At 37.8% G+C, this 21,706-nt stretch overlaps 1 protein-coding gene across 1 annotated transcript in view; it reads left to right on the top strand.

The window, feature by feature from the left end:
* The window catches only part of ZDHHC20 (zinc finger DHHC-type palmitoyltransferase 20), a 116,146-nt gene that overhangs the window by 32,641 nt on the left and 61,799 nt on the right, over positions 1-21,706 (top strand). The window contains exon 2 of the mRNA XM_069080447.1: positions 6,863-6,889. Coding sequence (XP_068936548.1) covers positions 6,863-6,889 — 27 coding nt within the window. The remainder of the gene's footprint in view (positions 1-6,862; positions 6,890-21,706) is intronic.

Here is a 21,706-nt window from a genome sequence, read left to right as displayed (position 1 = left end):
TCTGGAAGTCAGTTGCTCAGTTAAATGTCTCAGTTGGTCTTCTTTTGTTCCAAGGGAAGATTTTTTTTTTTTTTGCTTTTTGGAGGGGGGAAGGCAGGGCAATTGGGGTTAAGTGATTTGTCCAAGGTCCCATGGCTAATAAGTTTTAAGTGTCTGAGGCTGGATTTGAACTCAGGTCCTCCTGACTCCAGGGCCAGTGCTCTATTCACTGCACTACCTAGCCACCCCAAGGGAAGATTCTGTGGAGGAGAGAATAATTAGAAAGTTATTATGGTATAAATAAATCAAAAATCACTAACATAAGTAAATAGAAATCAGCTGTAGAATGAGACTCATTTTCTAATGTTATTCCCTAAAGAAGGAAAGGGAAGTGAAATTGTGTTTTAAGAAGGTGTTAATTATCTTCTATTTCAGAAATTAGTTATTACAGCTGTGTATAATCACAATGGGACACCTAGCTGGTGAAGGGCCTGGAATCAGGAAGACGACCTCTGTTCAAATGTGGCCTCGGACACTTAATAGCTTTGTGATCCTGGCCAAATCACTTAATCCTGTTTGCTTCAGTTTCCTCATCTGTCAAATGAGCTGGAGAAAGAGAGGGCAAATCACTCCATTATCTTTACCAAGAAAATCCCAAATGGGTTCCTGAAGAGTCAGGCACATCTGAAACAACTGAACAACAACAACAGATAATCACAACATTCCAGATATTTCTTCAGAAAGCATAAGCAGAAGAAAGTTGAATTTCAAAGAGATTTCATGAATGTTCTTAAAAATTTAAAAAAAAAACCAAACCTAGATTAAAAATCTACACTTGAGAAAAGTCTGATTAAAAATCTGACTGGTGGGGCAGCCAGGTGGCTCAGCGAGTAAGAGCACCGGCTCCAGTGTTGGGATGACCTGGATCAAATCTGGGCTCCGACACTTAGCACCACACCCAGAAATAACTGGCCGTGTAACCTTGAGCAAGTTACTTAAACCCCGATTGCTTTAAAAAAAAAAAAATCTGACTGGCATTCTTAGCATAGATGTTTTAATATGTAATTAATATAAAGGAATGTTAAAATTAGAAATTCTCTATATTAAGGAATTTCAAGTATTTAATATTTGAAATGTTTCCTTTCCAGACAAAATTAATAGTACTTTGGATGATGGTTATTTTTTAGTTCAGAGATTTCTATGAGAAAATATTCACTGAGAAAAAATTTCCTTAACATATATAAACTTGGGCAAATCAAAGTCACAGAGGTTTGCTTTTTTTTTTTCAAATTAAACTTGCTGACACTGTTGTTAATAGGTGGGTTTTGAAAACTTTTTAAAGTTATACCAATCTGACTAAAAGTTTCTTCTTTGAAATTGGTTCCGTTTAGTAAATGAAGATGAGCAGCAAAATAACAGAAAAGAAAGATTGGATTATCTATAAGCAGAATATACTTAATAAGGTAGTTAGTTCATACTCATTTGGGGTCTTTAAGGCAGAGGTTACATGATCTAGTTGGTTATGTTTTTGGAGATAAATGCCTTTAAACTTAGGCTGCTAATCAAAATGACAGCCCAAAATGAACCAGTGATTTCTTTGTCACACTATTGCTTATAATATACTCTTAAAACATTGCCTTGATTTTTATTAATTTTTTTTAAAAAATATCATTAATCTGTTATAAAGAGATTACTTTTAGTTTTAATTAAGATTTATGCAATATTTCTCTTGTGCTTTAAATTTTTTCTTTCTTTTTTTCTCACTCACCTGTGATTCTTTTTTTTTTTCCTTGCTTTTTGGAGGGGGGAATGCAGGGCAATTGGGGTTAAGTGACTTGCCCAAGGTCACATGGCTAGTAAGTGTTAAGTGTCTGAGGCTGCATTTGAACTCAGGTCCTCCTGACTCCAGGGCCAGTGCTTTATTCACTGCGCCACCTAGCTGCCCTGCCTTGTGTGACTCTTGTCCATCTTCTCTGGGTCCTCCACAAAGGATCCAATCTATTTTCCTGGTTATATTTTATCAATACCGCTAAGTATAGCATTTGGATTATCCACCGTATTATCTCTTACTCTCACATGACCAGCCCGCCTCCCTTTCTCAGCTTGATGATACACCATGCACCCTTTCTTGCTCATAGCAAACTTGTGTCATACTTGCCCCTCTCCATTGCCTTCTGGGTCATTCACAGTTTTGATTGTAGTGTTCCAAGATTGCAACCAAATAGCATAATTGGAAGAATATTTGTATGGAAAATAAGGGTTCGGGCACTGAGGATATGCAGTTTCCTGAATTCACTATACCCTATTTTCTTTACCTTATTCCATTCTCAATTCATTTCTTGTTCTTCTAAAATGCTTGTCCCAAATATATGTATTTGTTGTTTTCAGTTTGTTCAGCTGTATCTAGCTCTTCACAACTTCATGGACCATAGCACATCAGGCCCACTTTCTCTCAAAGTATGTCCAAGTTTATGTTCATTGTTTTCATGACCCTGTCTCATTTCATCCTCTACTGTCCCCTTTTCCTTTTACCTTCAGTCTTTTCTAACATCAGGGTTTTTCCCTTTGAGTCCCATCTTCTTGTCGTGTGGCCAAGACGTTTAAGCCTCAGCTTCTGTATTTGACCTTCCAATGAATAGCCTGAATTAATTTCTTGAAGTATTGACCAATTTGAACTCCTTGTCCAAAAGTCTTCTCCAGCAACAGTTTGAAAGCGTTGACTCTGTGGTGCTCAGCATTCTTGATAGTCCAGTTCTACTAGAAAAAGCATAGCTTTGACTATATGGACCTTTGTCATCAAGGTGATGTCTCTGCTTTTTAGTATGCTGTCTTGGTTTGCTATACATATATATTAGCTATAGTTTTCCTTCCAAAGTGCAGGTGTCTTTTAATTTCATTACTGCAGTCACCATCTACAGTGATCTTTGAGCCCCAAAATATAAAATCTGACATTCACACATGATAGTCTAACTTCTGCCTTCTTCTTTATCATTAACTATCCCCCATGCCTGGAATGGACTTCTTTCTTACCTCCCTCTTATAAAATCCTTTACTTGCATCAAAGACCCAGTTCAAGTGCCACTTTCTACCCTACCAACAAGAATAGGGGGTAGGTGTTGTGAGATGGTAGGAGAGCTAGGGCAGTTTGAATTATCCTACCCCCTTTTAGACTATTCACTAAGTTTCTGTTTTCTGCCTCAAGGAAGCCTCTGCCTCTTAATTCCTTGGGAAAGAAAGGAGGACTAATATAAGCTCAATGAAAGAGGTTACCATTCATTCCCTTCCAGATTGTCTTTGACTCATTGCTCATCTATTTCTAGGGGAGAGGTAGAACACTTAGTTATACACTTTAATTATATTATTAATTATAATAACTATAATTTGTCTAGATTTTCAAAGTATTTTACAAATATTACCTTATTTTATCCTCATGACAACTCTATAAGGGTAGGAACTATTATCTTCATCCCCATTTTACAGAAGAGGAAACTGAGCCACAGAGAAGTTAAGTAAGTTGCCCTAGGGTCTCACAGCTAGGGATTGAGTGACACATTTTGAACTTGGGTCTTCCTGACTCCAAGTCTTACGCCACTCAACTGTATTTTAGTAAAAGGAGAATAATATTATATACATGTAAATTCCACAAAGAGGAATGTAGTTCTCTCATACAACTTAAGTTTCAGGCAATGGAGTTTTTTTTTTTCTCAGTTGAAAATGTGAATGATATGAATATGATGTAATATATATATATTTTGCTTTTTGGAGGGCAATTGGGGTTAAGTGACTTGCCCAAAGTCACATGGCTAGTAAGTGTGTCAGGTGTCTGAGGCTGGATTTGAACTCAGGTCCTCCTGACTCCAGGGCTGGTGCTCTATTCACTGCACCACCTAGCCACCCCTTGATATAATATTTTTACTCCTTAAGGAAAATGATAAGGAGCAGCCAGACTGGTAGGAGGACATTCGGGAAAGCAGTGTTAGAGAAACCCAAAGGGGAAAGATTATCTGGGAGGAAGGAATATCATGTTGGGGAAAGGTCAAAGAATGATTAAAACTAAGAAAAAGCCATCAGATTTAGCTGAGATCTTTGGTTGGATAAGTGGTCAAAGGACACGCATAAATAAGCAATTCTTAAAAGAAGAATTGCAAACTACATTCAAAACCCTTTATCACCTGGCCTCTGTGCTACCTTTTGACTCTTTCCACTAGTAGACCCACCTCCATGTTTCTGCTTTCCAGTGACACTGTCCTTGCTTTTTTGTGCATTTTCACTGGCTGTCCCCTATGCTTGAAATTCTCTCCCTCCTCATCTCTGCTTCCTGGCTTACCTGACTCCCTTCAAGTCCCAGCTAAAATCCCACCTTCTACAAGAAGACTTTCCTGATCCCTCTTAATGCTAGTGCTTTCCCTCTGTTGATTTATCTTCAGTTTGTCTTGTTTATTTCTTCTTTGTACATAGCTGTTTGTGTGTTGCCTCTCCCATTAGATTCTGAGCTCCTTGAGCCCAGGGACTGGCTTTTTGTCTTTCCTTGTATCTGCAGTGGTTAGCACAGTGTATGTGCCACAGTCAGGTGCCTAATGAAGCTTGTTTCCTTGACTGACAACTATATGAAAGATTGCTCCAAACCCTTTTAATAAGAGGAATGCAAAGCAAAATAACTGAGGTTTTACCTCATATGCAGAAAATTGGTAGTTGACAGATGGAAATATTTCTGGAAGGACTGTGAAAAGACAGGCACACTAACACTGTTGGTGGAGCTGTGAATTTGTCCAGCCGTTGGAAAAAGTATTTATGACCAGATTGTTTAACTGAGAGATCCCACCCCTTGACATATATCCCAACAAAAGTCAAAGATACAAAAAAGGTCCCATAAACACCTAAATGTTCCTTGCAAGCCCTTGTTATAGTAGAAAAGAACTGGAAACAAACTAATTGCTGATTGGGGAATGGCTAGACAAATTGTGGGAAATGAATGAAGTGGCATATTTCTGTTCCATAAGTCAGTTAATATGAAGAATTCAGAGAAGCATGAAAATATATATATATGTGTGAATGTATATGAACTGTTACTGAATGAAGCATGCAGAAGGAAGGAAACAATACAAGATAACTATGATGTATAAACAAAAGACTAAAATGAAACTGAAAACTCTACAATTATAAGAACAGTGCTTGCTCCTGGGAAAGAGTTGAAAAAATGCAACTCTCCTTTCCTTATAGATGTGGGAAACTATTGGGTGCAGAGTATTACAGATATGTAGAATGTATTAGTTGGTATGACTGAACTGCTTTCCCCCACCCTCCACCTTCTTAAATTCTTGTTACAAAGGAAGGATTGCATTCTTTTGATTTTGCTTTATAATTTCTTAGTATCTTATAAGGTCATTTGCTTCCCCCTTGCCAAATTCTAGTGGGTTTTTTTTTTTTAAAGCAATTGGGGTTAAGTAACTTGCTCAAGGTTACACGGCCAGTTCTTTTGTGTGGGTGGTAAGTATCTGAGGTCTGAACCGATCCTGGGTCTCCCGACTCCTGGGCTTGCGCTATTACTCACTGCACCACCTGGCCGCCTCCTTGGTTTTGTTTTGGGTTTTTTTGGAGGGCAATTGGGGTTAAGTGACTTGCCCAAGGTCACATGGCTAGTTTTTGTGTTAAGTGTCTGAGGCTGCATTTGAACTCAGGTCCTCCTGACTCCAGGGCTGGTGCTCTATTCACTGAGCCATCTAGCCGCCCCATAAGATGCGTGTTCCTTCGAGAGGAACCCCAAATTCTAGTTTTCAAGGAGTTATTTTCTTCCATAAGATGTTGAATCTCTTTTTCTAATTGATGACTTTCTTTTCATAATTTTCTTGATTTTCTTGGATTAATTTATTTATTTTCTAATTTTTCCTCAATCTCTCTTAATTTTTTTTAAGGCAAAGCAGTTGGGGTTAAGTGTCTTGCCCAAGGTCACAGGGCTAGTTTTAGTATCTGAGGCTGGATTTGAACTCAGGTCTTCCTGACTCCAGGGCCAGTGCTGTATTCGTTGTGCCACCTGGCTGCCCCTCTCCTAATTAATTTTTAAATTTCTTTTTAAGTTGTTAGAAATACCTGTTTTATTTCTTAAGTTTGGAATAAAAGAAATAAAGTTTTACAAATAAAAAACAAAAGAAGCATCCCTGGATAGAAAAGGGACAAGGGAGAAATATATTCAGAAATGAGTATAAGAAAGTCAAAGGCATCATTAAAACATTTTTTAAAAAAAGATCACTATTCACATACCTTAGAGATTATCTAATCCATTTATTCCCATTGTGGGCAACAAATGTTGGACATGATTTTGGGGGGAGAGAGGCGTGGATGGGGAGAGGAAGAGTGGTGGAACATTTATTGTATAAAGTCTGTATATGGAATTACCATAAAGCAATTACCTTTTCTGAACAGAATAATAGTATATATCACAATTTACTAGTACTAGTTTTCAAATGTATATCAATACTGCTGTGATGTATAAAATTGAAATTTACTGAAAAGCAAAAAAAAAAAAGATTCTTGGTAAACTTGGAAAGAGTTTATTCTTTTTAGTAATGAGCTCAGAAGTCAGATTGCAAAGGACTGAGAAGGGAAAGCAGTATATATAGCTTTTATCTATATGATTGCATAAAAGAAAGATCTAAAAAAAAAGTCAGCAATGGGTATTAGTATACTTCAGATATATAAACCTACCTAAAATTGGGAAAATAGTGTGGTAATTTTCTGAATGTCTTCAAGTTTTACATACAAGTAATCAAATATTGACAATTTAATTTCTCATTTAAAGAACAGATGATAAAAACAAAAATGAAACTGATGATTTTCTTGAATATTTAAATGTACATTTGTTTACTGTGCTTTTCTTTTATTCCAGTTACTATTGCTGCACAAGAAGAAGAAGGTAAGCATTTTTTGGTAATTAGTTATAAGGTTAAATAATTTTGGCATGTTAAGGGCATACTCCCCTTTAATTCATGCTATAGTAAATATACTATTGTTTGTATTTGTTCTAAAGGGGGAACAATACAAATGTTTTGAAGTTAAACATTTTTAAAAATATGATACTCTTGGGTACTAGACTTTATTTCCACCTATTTAGCATCTTTTCATTTATGGTTCTTTACATAGAGATTAGTAATAGAATTTTTTAAAGTTACTGTAACACCCTTCCTCTAGGTTTTCTTATATAAATACTTAACCTAACTTAACCTTAAGCCTCTTACTATATATAATAGGAGTAGTAGTGCTTCACTTTTTGAAAGACTGATAATAACAAGGTCATTGTGAATCTAGCTGTCATGAAGGAATAATTAATTGGTATATGGTTGATAAAGACTTTAACTGAATTGTTGTATATGGGGGCCAACCTATTTTTAACAGTGAAAAATGCTACCATTGCATGAGATATAAATGATATTCACCTTAGGAACTCTTTTAGATTTGCATAGTTACATAAGTTGGTCTCTCATTTTTTGGGAAATACTCTATGTTATCAGACTCAGGTCTTTAGTAATTAGACTAATTATTACTTTCAGTGTCATCATATTTTGAAAAGGGACTCATAAAAATAAAAAGTTAAATAAAGTCAAGTAAGATGAACAGATTGAAAGAAGAATCTTTCCCAAAATGTCATACAAGTATAAGGCATATTTCAGAAACACTAAGAAATGAGATTCCAAAAATAAAATGGTGATTATAAAAATAGAGGCATTTGGGGAAAAGCAGTGGGATATTGTCAGTGTTCTGAATCTGTGACCTCATCAGTGTGCTTCTTTATAGTGCTACAGATACCAGCCCATTATCAACACTCTCTAGTGGTGAGATCAACAACCCATTTATTATGACTCTTGCCCATAACCTTTCATAAATCTTTCACAGAAGATCCACACAACATTTGGAGGCTTTCCTTTAGTTCTTTTGAAATAGTGTAATTATAATGATTGTTATTAGTGTTATCATTATAACTAGCATTTACGTAAGTACTTTAAGGTTTACACTTTGCAAATATTATTCTCACAACAACCCTGTGAGGTAGGTACTCTTGTTATCCTCATTTTACAGGAAAAAACAGATGTAAAGGACTTACCTCGTGTTGTACAGCTAGCATCCTGAGGCCAGATTTCAACAAGAGTCTTTCTGACTCGAAGTCCAGTACCCTATTTATTATACCACATAGCTGCCTCCAGTGGAACACGTACATCAGTCAATTGAGAACATACAATATGCCAGGCATTGTGCTGAGGATAAAAAGAAAGCAAAAAAACAGTCCCTGCTCTCAGAGAGCTGACAGTCTAATGGGGGAGAGAACATGTGCAGGACTAGTGCAAAGAAGATTTATACATGTTAAATTTTAGAGGGAAAACACTAATAATGAGAAAGACTGGGAAACTCTCTCTTTTTTTTTTTTTTGCTTTTTGGAGGGCAATTGGGGTTAAGTAACTTGCCTGAGGTCACATGACTAGTTTTTTTTATGTTAAATGTCTGGGGCTGGATTGGAACTCAGGTTCTCCTGACTCCTGGGCCGGCACTCACTGCACCACCTAGCCGCCCCTAGGAAACTCTTCTTACAGAAAGTGGGACTTTAACTGAGACTTATCCCCTTCTTACTATATGACCAAACCACTTCTTTTTCTAATTATGATAGTCTCTCTCATTTACTTTATGTCACATGCTCACTCCCACTTCATGCCTTTCCATCATTGCCCTTTGGCTGACCCACAGGATGTATTCTTCAGAGACTGTCATGTCACATTTCATAACTCATATCCATATAGCATGAGGAATGTTTTTATTTAAAAGGTAGACCTTATTCCAGGAAGAAACTTGGAATCCTTAAAAGCACAGTGCTTTTCCCAAAGGCTACACAAAGGCCTGGCTTCAAATCCTGCTTCTGACCCTTCCTACCTATATGACTTTGAACAAGTCACTTCCTGGGGTGGGGTGCAGCTTCCTTATCTATCAAATTAATTTGAGGGTCTTTGAGGTCCCTTCCCACTGTAAATCTATAATCTTGTGATTCATCTTTCCTCCTTGTTCAATTCTGGACCCAGTTTATCGTCCATGTTAGTGTCTGTCTAAAGTATGTGTTTTGATAGACCAGTACTCTGGGTTGTCCCTTTAATTGCATATCATAGTCTAGACAACAAGCAGCCTTCATCCACTTGGATTTTCCTGTATGATAGGCCAAATTCCTTTGAGTGATTCTGGATTTCATTTAGCAGGGTCTGAAGTATTCTAGAGCTTGATTCATTCCGCATGATGTTAATCCACAAAACAGCATCTGGAGGATCTCAGGGGTCTATAGGAAATTCTTCTCTTTCTCTGACAATGGCAAAACTTTAAGAAGCTTACAGGTCCTGTTTTTATGCCTCATTTGATAGTAACCGGAGAGTCACTGAACCAAGTTTTCTCTGTTAAATCTTTCAAGGAATTGTGTATAATTATTTCATGTATGTATAAGAAACAAAAATGTTAAAGGAGAGACTGACAGCATTTTGTTTTACTGAGTCAAATGCTTTTATTATAATAAATATCCCAGTGGGCTCTTTTATTTGCAAATTTCCGTCAATTGTATTTGTAAAAATATGATCTGATGTGGAATTATTTGCTAGGGTCTGTTTACTCCCTTCTCTTGCATTCATTGTTTTTTTATTCTAAACCTCAGAAACATCTAATAAAATGATCATTTCAGAATGCATTGTAGAACATGAAAAGTTTATATTTGAAACTAAATCTATTGTGTAGAACTTTCTAAGTATATCAAATTCAAAATATGACTTTCAAAGATATTCTCATACTTGATTTCTTCTGGTCTTCTGTTCTCATTGTGGGGAGGAGGGCTCATCATCCCACTTGATCCTCCCAATTTCCCTTTCTACTGAAAAAAAATCTTATAAAACTCTTGTAACAAATATGCATAGTAAAAACAAAACAAATTAATCATATCCAAAAATGTATGTTTCATTTTGCATCTTCTCTAATTACTTCACCAAGCATGCCCTCAATTCACATAAAAATTATTTTCATAAAGATTTTGGAGATATTTGAAAGTAAGAATGAGTTCATAGTTACATATACTCCATAGCCTTTTTTGGGCATTAGGTCTGTGATTTTGTTTCTTAGGGTTTGGGATATTAATAATAATTACTTGTTAATATTAATGTCATACTGACAGAATAAAAATATTTTGTTTGAATCTCTTAACTGACAGAGTGTAAAAACAGATGTAAATTAGGATGAGTCATTTCCTTCTAGTCAAAACTACAGTTTCACAGAACCACAGAATTTCAGAGTTGAAAGAGACCCCAGCAGCCATCTTGCCTAGCATATATGAAAAAGATTACCCTCTATCACATCCCTGACAAATGGTCATCTAGCCTCTGTTTAAAGACCTCTGCTGAGGATGAGCCCACTGCTTAACCTATGCCACTTTTGTATCTCTCATTGTTAGAAGGTTTTTCTTCTAACTTTCATCCATTTTTTTCTCTTCTATCCATGAATCTTCTCTGCATCTTAAGAGTGCTTTCATTCTTTTTTAATTGCAATGCCTCCCTTTCAATTTAGACTTTCAAACCAGTCTTAAAAGGACTGACTTCTATAGTATTTTAGTCCATGTGATCCTACCTAGCATTCTTATGGAATACTTTCCCAAAATCTAGGATGAATATTGGATTTTTACCTGGCTTTCCTCTCCTCTATCACAGATTTTAATAAATAGTGGGCACTGTTAACCATGGTTTACATCATCTTTACCCCAGCAGTTAGTTTCTTCCTGTTGGGAGAGAATGTGATCCAGAAGAACCCTGAAAGGTAGATAGAATCAAGTAGCTTATATACCATCAAAATTATGCTAGGTGGTTACTTTGTTTTAAATACCTGGAAATACTACAGAGCAGAAGACAGTAAATTGTCTTAAGAGCCTTTGGGATATTCAAAGACCAAAATAGAGCACATTATCTCAAGGTTACCTAGCCGTACAATTTTAATTACTGTAACTTATAACCAGCAGCTTCTGATTCTTGTATACTCTTGCCATCTCTGTTACATGTACATGCTTTAGCTGATAAGGCCTGCTTGATTTTACTTCTGTACCAGGGAACATACATGGAGAGCATACATTTAGGGATAATTGTGGCCAGGGCAACTCATAGCTCTAGCCTTGCAGCTGCTGACATCTTCTATAAATCTCATTGTATTTGCTACTGGTCTCATGGCTGCTAAGCTGCAGTCTGCTGGACTTTGACTCTTCAGTCTCTTCAAGGCCATCTACTGTTTTCTCCTACCATTGTTAGGGTATAGCTGACAGGGGTGAGGAACCTGCAGCCTTGAGGCCCCTTGTGGCCCTCTAGGTGCTCAAGTGCAGCCCTTTGACTGATTCCAAATTTCATAGAACAAACTCCCTTAATAAAAGGATTTGTTCAGTAAAACCTCGACTTAGAAGGCCACACCCAAGGACCTAGAAGGCCACATGTGGCCTTGAGGCTGCAGATTTCTCACACCTTATAATACAGCAGGTAGTAAGGGATACTGTCAGGGTTAGTGCCTTTATGGGAGAGCTCTAAAGCTTAAGGTGTAACAATAATGCAATATTCACAACACCCACAGTGGTTATGAATATGCTGGTATAGTTGCAAATCACAAAATGTAGCAGACTCTCCACAGAGAGGTAGGAACCAAAGCATTTATTCAAATACCAGAAAACTGAGTCCCAGAACCAGAAAGCCCAAGTCATTACAGCAGCCACAGAATTGATACACAGGGTTAATGCAGTGAACACCCACATTCCCGAGCCTTCACAACAGAACAGGCTCCCTCAAGCAGCTCCTCAGCCTGGTTCTTGGAAGTTCTCAGCAGAAGTCGCAGCCTCCAGATGCTCACTGAGAGAAAATTCTGAGTGTCCTGCTGGTGCTCTTCCCTATATACAGTATAGCTCCTCCCTGTTTCTGCCCCTTCCTGTTACATCAGCAACTTCCTCCCCAGGTGTTAACTGCTTCTGTGTTAATTAAATAGCTTAACAAGGTGCTAAGTACCTGCTTACTTGCCAATACAAAGGGGCATGGAAGATCTTCAGATTCCATTAACATTACATAGGGCAGTGAGCTACTTTGTTCAGCCAGGTGACTTCCTCTCCTTCCCCCCCCCCCCCCCCAAGTCCTAGGATATGACAAATATAGTTTTTTATATAAACTGTAGAGTACATGGTATATAATTTATATATATAAATTTTGGATTGACAAATATAATTCAGCAGAAGTCCCAGGATAAGATGATTCTTTGGTTGCTTTTTTACTTATCCAGTTATTCAGTTTGGATTTAGAAAATTTCTTTTCACCCCTTTCACTGTCAAATCTTTGATAGTCTGTCCCCAAACTCATTTTTAGAGACTCCACCCAATAATACCCTACAGGAATTATATATATATGTATATGGGAACTGGGTCAACAACTTGCTTCCAGATCAGCATGCAGATAAACATAGGAGAAAGAAAAAAGGTCTTGTTGGGGACTTGGCCTTTGCTCTATATGTCCTTCCTTTATTATACACATCTGCCAGGAAAAATTGCTGACTTTCCAATGTGCTCAAGCATTGGTTTCCCTACAAAGCATTGAAAGAAATATGGAATAACCTATACAAGGTGATATAGAGGAAAATCAGCAGTACCTCAACTGTATACATATTGACTATTATAACTATATAAAAGAAGGAAGGAAAACAGGGCCAAAAGTGGTTGAACTTCAGCAAGCCTGTAAGGAGATTCAAAACAAAATAACTTCTTTGTTTATTTAATTTGTTTCAATTCTGCCATATTAAAAACCAAGGGTTTGGGGTAAGTAAGATTTTAACTCTCTGTATTGTCTGTTTGATTATTTTTGTTGATGGTTGTTGCTATGTTAATTTTTTCTTTCCTAAGTGAAGCAGGCATATAATGGGCTAAATTAAAGACGTTCAAAAGTACATGAAATTTTGGCTTCATTGTCCTCCTAGACTGCCTTACTTGAAATATCTCACAACTTGGAAGAAATTGACCATTACTTTCCAGGGTTTTTTGGTACTTAGTCTTCAGCGCTTCTGTTCCTCCCTCTTCTTTCTGTCTCTTATTCCACCCTCTTTGCTCCTTTACTCATCTCCCCAACTTCTTTTTTTTTTTTTAAAGCAATTGGGGTTAAGTAACTTGCCCAAGGTTACAAGACCAGTTTTTTTTGTGTGGGTGTTAAGTATCTGGGGCCAGAACAGATCTGGTCCTCTCTCTCCAGGCCCGTGGTCTTACTCACTGTGCTACTCACTGTGCACCACCTAGTCACCCCAAACAAAACCAGGTCTTTTTCTTTCTTTCCTTTTTTTTTTTTTTGCTTTTTGGAGGGCAATTGGGGTTAAGTGACTTGCCCAAAGTCACACAACTACTAAGTGTGTCAAGCATCTGCGGCCAGATTTGAACTCAAGTCCTCCTGACTCCAAGGGCGGGTGCTCTATTCACTGCTCCACCTAGCTGCCCCATCTCCCTGACTTCTGCTAGAAGTCTACTCAATCTTTACTCTTAGTCCATTTAAAATCTAAAGACTGTGCATTCAACAACTGGGCTTTTCAGTAGCCCTTTATGCAAATTTTTGAAAGTTTGTTCCCAGCAAATCTCCTAGAAATAATTGAGATCATAGATGTCTCATTTACAGCTGTTTTCAAAGTCTTGCTCTCTGTCTCTGTCTGTCTCTCTCTCTCTCTTCCCTCTCTCATTAGTTAGACCACTAAAAGTTCTTGGAGTAGGCCCATTAGTCCCCAAATATACCTTGCCTCATGGAAATAATTTCTTTGTACTGTTGTACTGTGCTGGGCTTTTGGAGTGTTTTTTGTTGGTTTGTTATAGTTAGGTTGCTCTAATTTGAGCATCTTAATAAGAGACTCTTCTTCCTTCTTGACTTTTAATAATGCCTATGATGTAGTTCATTGTACCTGATTAAGGTGGATTTATTGTCATAGCAACGTCTCTGCTCCACATAGACTAGTTTTTCCCAAGAAACCATCCTTGAGGCTTAATTGTCCGTCCTAGACTAAGGTTTGAATTGTTGACACAGCTACCAGGTTATCTAAGCTATAAAAAGCCCAGCACAGGTCAGACCTGATGGGCTTCTTACTGCCTTGAGGGACAGTGAATCTAAAATCATATCTTGATAGGGAGAACCAGGAGAGCTGTATCCAAATGAACCAATGTTGTAACTTTGCTGAATATCCTTCTTCTGCTATTGTTGAGAAACATTCTGTTTCCAAATGTTATATGGTCTACAAATACCTCATTTCATTCTAATACCAAGCCTGAACCACCTGACTGGCCGAGAACAGCTATCAACTGCAGTTTCTTTGGAGCATTCAGATTGAAATTTATCATATCATACTGTTTTTAATTTCTCTCTTCTAAGAAGTAGGCAGCTGAGGTGGTATGACGGATTGGGTGCTGAACCTGGAGTCACAAAGACATGACTTCAAATCCAACCTTAGACACTTACTAGCTTTGTGACCCTGGGCAAGTCTGTTTAACCTGTTTGCTTTGGTTTTCTCATTCTGTAAAATGGGGCTAATAATAGCACCTGCCTTCCAGGATTGCTGTGACAATCGAATAAATGAGATATTTGTAAAGCACTTAGCACAGTGCCTGGCATATAGTAGGTATTATGTAAATTCTAGCTATCATTTTTATTGTCCTTACGCATTTCTCCTGGATATTACTTTTGTAAGATTTGTTGGCTAGAGGCTTAGGTCTGCTTCTTCCTGGATCTGAATTTGGAAAAGTTTGGTTAATTCTTAGCTTTATTATTTGCTTATACAAGTCTCTTAACCTTTTTGGACCTCAGTTTTCTCATCTCTAAAATGAAGGAGTTATAGTAAGGGATCCAGGTCCAAGTCCTGTCGTTCAGTGAATGTGAGCTAAATCTCTTACTTGAGATCCAGTCTGATGATCTTGATCCCTGACCATGCTTTTACAGTAAAGATATGTGGGCTAATAATAATCTCCTCTGTAAAAGCCAATGTATGAATTGGACTAGGTGACCATGGAGGTCCTAGCTTACTCTCAAATTCTATGATTATCTTTAATTATCTTTTCTACTCATCTTCATGGTCTTCTCTAAAGTACTTGGTTGGTTATCTCCCAGTGTACTTAAATGTACCATAGATTAGTTTATTTACTACTTGATTACCTTCCATTGTTCTTATTATATGTATTATAGTGTATATATCTTATCTCCTCTACTAAATTGTAAGCTCCTTGAGGGCAGAGATTGTTTTTACTTATCTCTAAATATCCCCATCACGTTTCTGTGTCTTGCTGCTAGTTTGGTGCTTCTTGAATTGAATGCCCAAAGCAGTAATAGTCTGTTATTCTACAAACCTAAGATAACTTTTTTTTGTCATAACCAAATTTAAATTATATTAAAATGGTTTCCTTGAAGTCTGCCTGTACTTTCTTCCTATTAAAAGAAAATCTCTGACTTCAACTAATTCTTCTTGTATCTTCAAAGAGACCCATGACACACTTCCCTAAGTAAAAGTAGAAAAGAGGAACACTTCTCACATAAGAAGGGAAATCTTTTAAAGTTATTTTAATGTGCTTCCTTTAATGGACCTCTGTAATTTTGTTTTCCTTTGTCTTCTTGTTTGCCTAAACTTTTCCTAATCCTTACGTGATAAAGCTTACTCAAGAGCCAAATCTCTAATACTTCTTTTCTTTCTACATTTCCATCCATCTGTATTTCCATCCAGGCAGAAATTCTCCCCTTATGGCTTCCTCTCTATTCAGGAATTCTCACCATAAGCTTTTTATTTTTAGCAAGGGGAAATTGAATCCCACTAACCAAGTAGTGGTTATTAAAAATTTTAGGTAGAGATAATTTTTTCATTCACTGAAGGGTGCCTACCACCAGTACTGGTCCTAAATTCCCATTCAGATTGTCCATTATCTGAGTTACTCAATCTCCTAAGCAGGAAATTAACTTTCATTCTTCAAATTTTAATTAGCACTTTGCATCTCTCTTATGCTCTTATTATGTTTTAGTATGTGTTGTTATTTGTAGATATATCTCCCACAAGATTATAAGCTATGTGAAGGCAGTCCGTTTCTCATTTAATTTTTGTTTCTTTTCTATCATCTAAAATAGAAACGGTAGGTAGTGAATTGGTTTCGGAAGAGTGGAGGTAAGAAGTCTGTCCACTGAAAAAACTGTGGCAGAATTAAAAAGCATACTAAAGCTGGAACTAGCCACGTACTGTGCTTAAGGATATCAGAACCTTAAGTAACCCCAGAGCAAACCAGACTTGAAAATTGTTCTTACAACTGGAGTCCAAAGGGAAGGATCCATTTGGTTCAATTCAATTTAGCAATTCATTAAGCATCTAGTAGGCATGTAATGAATGTTGAATTGAATTGAGTTGATAACTTCTCTCAGGATTCCACATCGGCATCAATTTCCAACTATCCCTTGTTTTTTTAGGTGCTCCTCTAACTAGAGGAACAGTTTTCACATAAGGGTTGCCGGGGAGTTGTTGAAAGTTCAGAGACCCCTAGCTCAGCTCATACCCTAGCTCAGGCTTTCATATTCATCTCGGTTGCACCGTGATTATGTCTGTGAATTGACTTTTCACCCTCATTGTTAAGCAGTAATATCATTCAGAATAACTAACCCTCCCCTGCTGGGCTCCATATACCATGGTTTGGGATTATATATTTCAGGTTCTAAATTGATCTGCTGATCTATCCAAATGACATGGTCTAAATAACGTTGCTGCCACCATCTTCTGGGAGTGTACTCAGGGTCTTCTTCACATACCTGTTTAAACTCCAGATATTTCTTACTCCTAGTACAACTGCTTGTGTTCTGTTTTCTTTTTCTTTGCATGTTTAAGGCTTTAGCCTTGCCTATTCCTTTTTCTAGGTTATTCAAACTAATCATGTGGAAGGCCTTAGTTTGCCTTTTAAACTGTTTCTTAGAGCTTTTCATTCTTCTCTATTCATGATGCCGGGGTAGGGGGTGGGGGAGAGAGGTAGCCAAGGGGAAAGAGAGAGACAGAGACTTTGTTACTAAAAATAAAAATTCTTCACCTCCCCTATCCAAATTTTTTTTCCCCTTGAACCACCGTGGGGTATTTTTCTACTTTAGTCTTTTATTTCTCCCTTCTTGTTAACTGTTTAATCCTTTAATTTTGAGCTAGGTAGAATTTGATTTGTTGTAAAATTATTTGTTTATTTTTTAACCTTTAAGTAGCTTGAGAGAGTGTCCAGAGAAATTTCTAAAAGAATCTATAACAAAATGGGACTTTTAAAAAATTATTTGAACAAAAATGTAAATACAGTTTTGAATAAAAGTTTAAGTTCATTTCAAGTGTTGAAATAAATTAGATAGGAATTTTTACTGTGGAGAATTAGAAGATTCCATTTTATCACTGAGGCTCTGGTATTGAAAAATTCATTGACTAAAAAACAGATCTAATTTATAGTGCTTTTTTCCCAGTATATCAGGTCTGTACTTTTTCTCTGCTTTAGCCTTGGGCAGATAAATGCTAAATTAGTTTAGGGGGAAAAAAATTAAATAAATAAAAAGCACTTTTATCCCCTAAGTCATGTTCCATCAGTAACTGAGATCTTGGGTACATGTCATCCTGCTGCTCAAATACTATAATAATACAATAGTAGATTTAAATGTCCTCAAGAATATTTCTTGTGTAAAGTCATAAAGAAGCCCACTGCTGCGTAATATTTGCTGCTGATGGAACATTGAGCTCTATTTTGGAGTACCAGATTAAATGGTTCCTTGGCCAGCTTTTCATGTCCTATCATCTAGACTTAGGTCCTTACTTAGATTTACTTTTTATCCTCTGCCTCTGCTTCAAAGAGCACAGCTATGATGGGCTGGCCATGTTGTTCAAATGCCAAACATACCCTTGCCTAAAAGGCTGTTTTATGGAGAACTTAACGGGCAAGTGCTCACATAGTGGTCAGAAGAAGTGATACCAGGACACTCTCAAGGTCTCTCTTAAGAACTTTGGAATTGATTATGTGACAGGGGAGATACTGGCACAGGACTGCCCAGCATGGCATGCTCTCAGAAAGGACTATGCTTTATAGGCAAAGCAGAATTAAAATAGCCGAAAAGACACACGAGATGTACAAATTTAGAGAGCCCACTCTAAATGTTCACATGAACTATTTGTGTCCAACCTGTGGTAGAGCATTTCGACCTCTTATTGGTCTGATCAGCCACAGTCAGCTGCACTGTAACTTGACTGTAACACCTTGATGTCATTTTGTTCCACTTTGAGAACCAAGGACAACTACCATCCTCTGCCTCCATAGAGCCTCTGCCTGTAGAACAAAAGATATGGGAAGGAGAGAAATACTAGCATGCCCCATGAGTTCTTTGATTGCCTTCTCCCATAACAACAGGAGGGCCACAAACAATCACACTACAGAAATAAGGGGGTGAAAGGCTAGATCACTGTCTCAGCTCCTGTTTGTCAGAGGCCTGCTACTTTTCATTTTCCCCAGTTTCCCAAATTGTGACTATTTCCCAAGGATGGATTGATATAACCAGGATAAACCAGCAATTGAAGGCAGTGCAAAACTGGCTTAAATGTGTCTGCTCTTTTTTCCTGTTAGACATGGATAGATGACTTGATACCTATCTCTGGTGTGGAGCTATAGCTCAGATCCATTGTTTCTGTGTCCACTAGGTAATAAGCCAAATGTACCTATTTTCCCCAGCCTTGCAATCTAGAAAAGAGAAGTGAGTCTTAGCATTAAAGAGCTATAATTCCTGTAACCAAAATAGCAATACATATTGGCATTTTAATTTCTTTGACATTTATGGCATGATTTTGATTTATTAGAGTGTATTTGGTAGACATGAACTACTTTTTTTTTTTTGGAGGGCAGTTGGGGTTAAGTGACTTGCCCAAGGTCACATGGCTAGTTTTTGTATTAAGTGTCTGGCGCTGGATTTGAACTCAGGTCCTCCTGACTCCAGGGCCGGTGCTCTATTCACTGCTCCACCTAGCCGCCCCAGACTTGAATTACTTTTAATGATCCCAAGCTGCTCCCTAGTGCAAAGACCTGTCTTTCAAATACCAATATTCTCTGAGTGATGCTTTATTGTTGCAAATCTTGGAATACCACAGCCTCCAAGGAAGTAGGCTGCAACATATTTCCAATGATGATTTACACTTAAAATGTGACTGAAAGGATATCTTTAGAAAAATCTGTGATGGGCTGGGGAGGGTGGGGGAAGTGAACTGGTGACAGGCTTTTAGTATGCTTGGAATGTAAAAAGACCTCTAGCATGTTGGGTACATTTTCTGTGGGAGATATATGGGAAAATATGGGCAGGAGTCACAAAGATGAGAATCCATTTATAAGTCATGTGCAAATGGAGGAGATACCCACCTCAGTGAGTTCATAGCTCCATTGAATCATTAGGACATCATTCAAGGGAAGTACCTTTCCTTCTGGATAATCTGAAAAACTAGAAGTGAATGGAATGGGGTCTTTAAATTAATAATAATATGCCCAGAAACAACAATATTGTATATAATATTTCTTCACTCTATCAAAACTTTACTGTGAAGATGAAAGCAGTAGGACCCTTCCAATAAACATCAAAAAAATTGTCAAACTTGAAGAATTTTTGATCTGAGACAAAGACTATAGAGTTTACTCTGTGGATGTGAATTAAGCCCTCCTAGGGACTGTGCCTTAATTTGGAGCTTCCATAGTCTCAGAGGAATTAAAGTTACAGATCATTCACAGAACAATAGAGACAGGTATGGTGAATATGAATGTAAAATAGACCCAACCAGTCAGTGTGTATAAGAAGGAGTAAAAGATATTGTCAGAACTATAGAACTGGAAAAGGGGATGTGGGTTGATCCTGTAGCAAAGACTACAGAGTAGTCTGTCCATTGGTGCCCATGCAACATCACAGTTAATAAAGCAAGAACAGGATGCTACCAGAATCAGTAAGAAGGCTGTTCAGCAAGAAAAGGTGAAGTACCTACTATGTACCAGTCACTAGTGAAGTAAAGTACAGACAGCTGTGCTGAGTAACAAGCTATAGTCTGAAGTCTGAGCATATATGAAGTTAAGAATATTCTGTTTGGGGCGGCCAGGTAGCACAGCGAGTAAGAGCAGTGGCCGGACTCCAGTGTCGAGATGACCCGGGGATCGAATCCGGGCTCAGACACTTAGCACCCAGCCAGAAACACCTGGCCGTGTAACCTTGAGCAAGTTACTTAACCCCAATTGCTTAGAGGCAGCCAGGTGGCTCAGCGAGTAAGAGCACCAAAAGAAATGTAACCTTGAGGAAGTTACTTAACCCCAATTGCTTAAAAAAAAAAAAAAAGAATATTCTGTTTGGCCATAGGTAAAGCACTAAATTTTCTGAGCCTGAGCCTTATTTTCCTAACCTGGGAAATGATAATCTACCACCAAGGTTGCTACTGGATAGTAATGGGACCATATGATTGGAAAATTAGATAGGCTGGTCATATAGTGAAAATGAGAGGTTTTATTAGATAGTACGGATAGTATATATTACTACACTCAGAAGGGGAAGGTAAAGGAAAGGGAATAAGCATTTCCATGGTACCTACTATGTGCCAGGCACTGTGCTAAGCATTTTTTACAAATACTATCACATTTGATCCTCACAATAGTAGATACTGTTATTATCACCCTCTTACAGTTGAGGAAACTAAGGTTAAGGGATTGCCCAGAGTCAAACAGCTAGTATTTGAACTTGGGTCTTCCTTACTCCAGGCCCAGTACAGTGCTCTCTCTGCTGTGTCACGATCAAATATTTGTTAAACACCTAATACATGCCAGATATTGTGATAGTCACTGGGATTCAGGTTCAAAGAATGAAACAAATTCTACTTGAAATGAGCTTTTTTTTTTCTTTTTGAAGGGGTGAAGGCAAGGCAATTGGGGTTAAGTGACTTGCCCAAGGTCACATGGCTAGTAAGTGTTAAGTATCTGAGGCTGGATTTGAACTCGGGTCCTCCTGACTCCAGGGCCGGTGTTCTATTCACTGCACCACCTGGCCTCCCCATGAGCTTATATTCTAATGGAAAGAAACAAGTACATATAAAATATATGTGCCCCAAAAACTTTAGTGAAGTTTTAAACTCTAAGATAGGGGCAGGAACCTTGCAGCCTTTAGGCCACATGTATCCCTCTAGGTCCTTGGGTGTGGCTTTTTGACTGAGTCCAAGTTTTATAGAACAAATCCTTTTATTAAAGGAATTTGTTCTGTGAAGTTTGCATTCAGTCAGAAGTCTGCACTTGAGGACCTAGAGGGCCACATGTGCCCTCAAGGTCACAGGTTCCTCATCCCTGCTCTAATAGTTTTAAACTGTTCTAAGATTTTTGCAACACCCCATATACAGAATAAATACAAGGAATTTTAAAGGAAGAGTACCCCCAACTTTACTAGGTTCTCCTAGAGAGGCTAAAACTCCAGCAACAGCTAGGAAGTTCTATATAGAGAGAGCAGAATGTGTGTTTCTTTGCTCTGTAATGATGAACTTTTTACCAAGGATAGATCAGTCAACAGCCATTTATTAAACACCGACTATATACCACCTCCTGGCTTCCCTGGTTTCTTTCACATCTCAGCTAAACTCCCACTTTCTTCAAGAAGCCACACATCAATCCCCCTAAACCTTTCCCATCCCCCTTAATCTT

Source organism: Petaurus breviceps, unplaced genomic scaffold (assembly GCF_028583685.1).
Source record: "Petaurus breviceps papuanus isolate PSGF00001 unplaced genomic scaffold, PetGlider_PUasm1.0 91133, whole genome shotgun sequence".
NCBI classification, from domain to species: Eukaryota; Metazoa; Chordata; class Mammalia; order Diprotodontia; family Petauridae; genus Petaurus; species Petaurus breviceps.
This window is presented reverse-complemented; position numbering and strand designations above follow the sequence as displayed.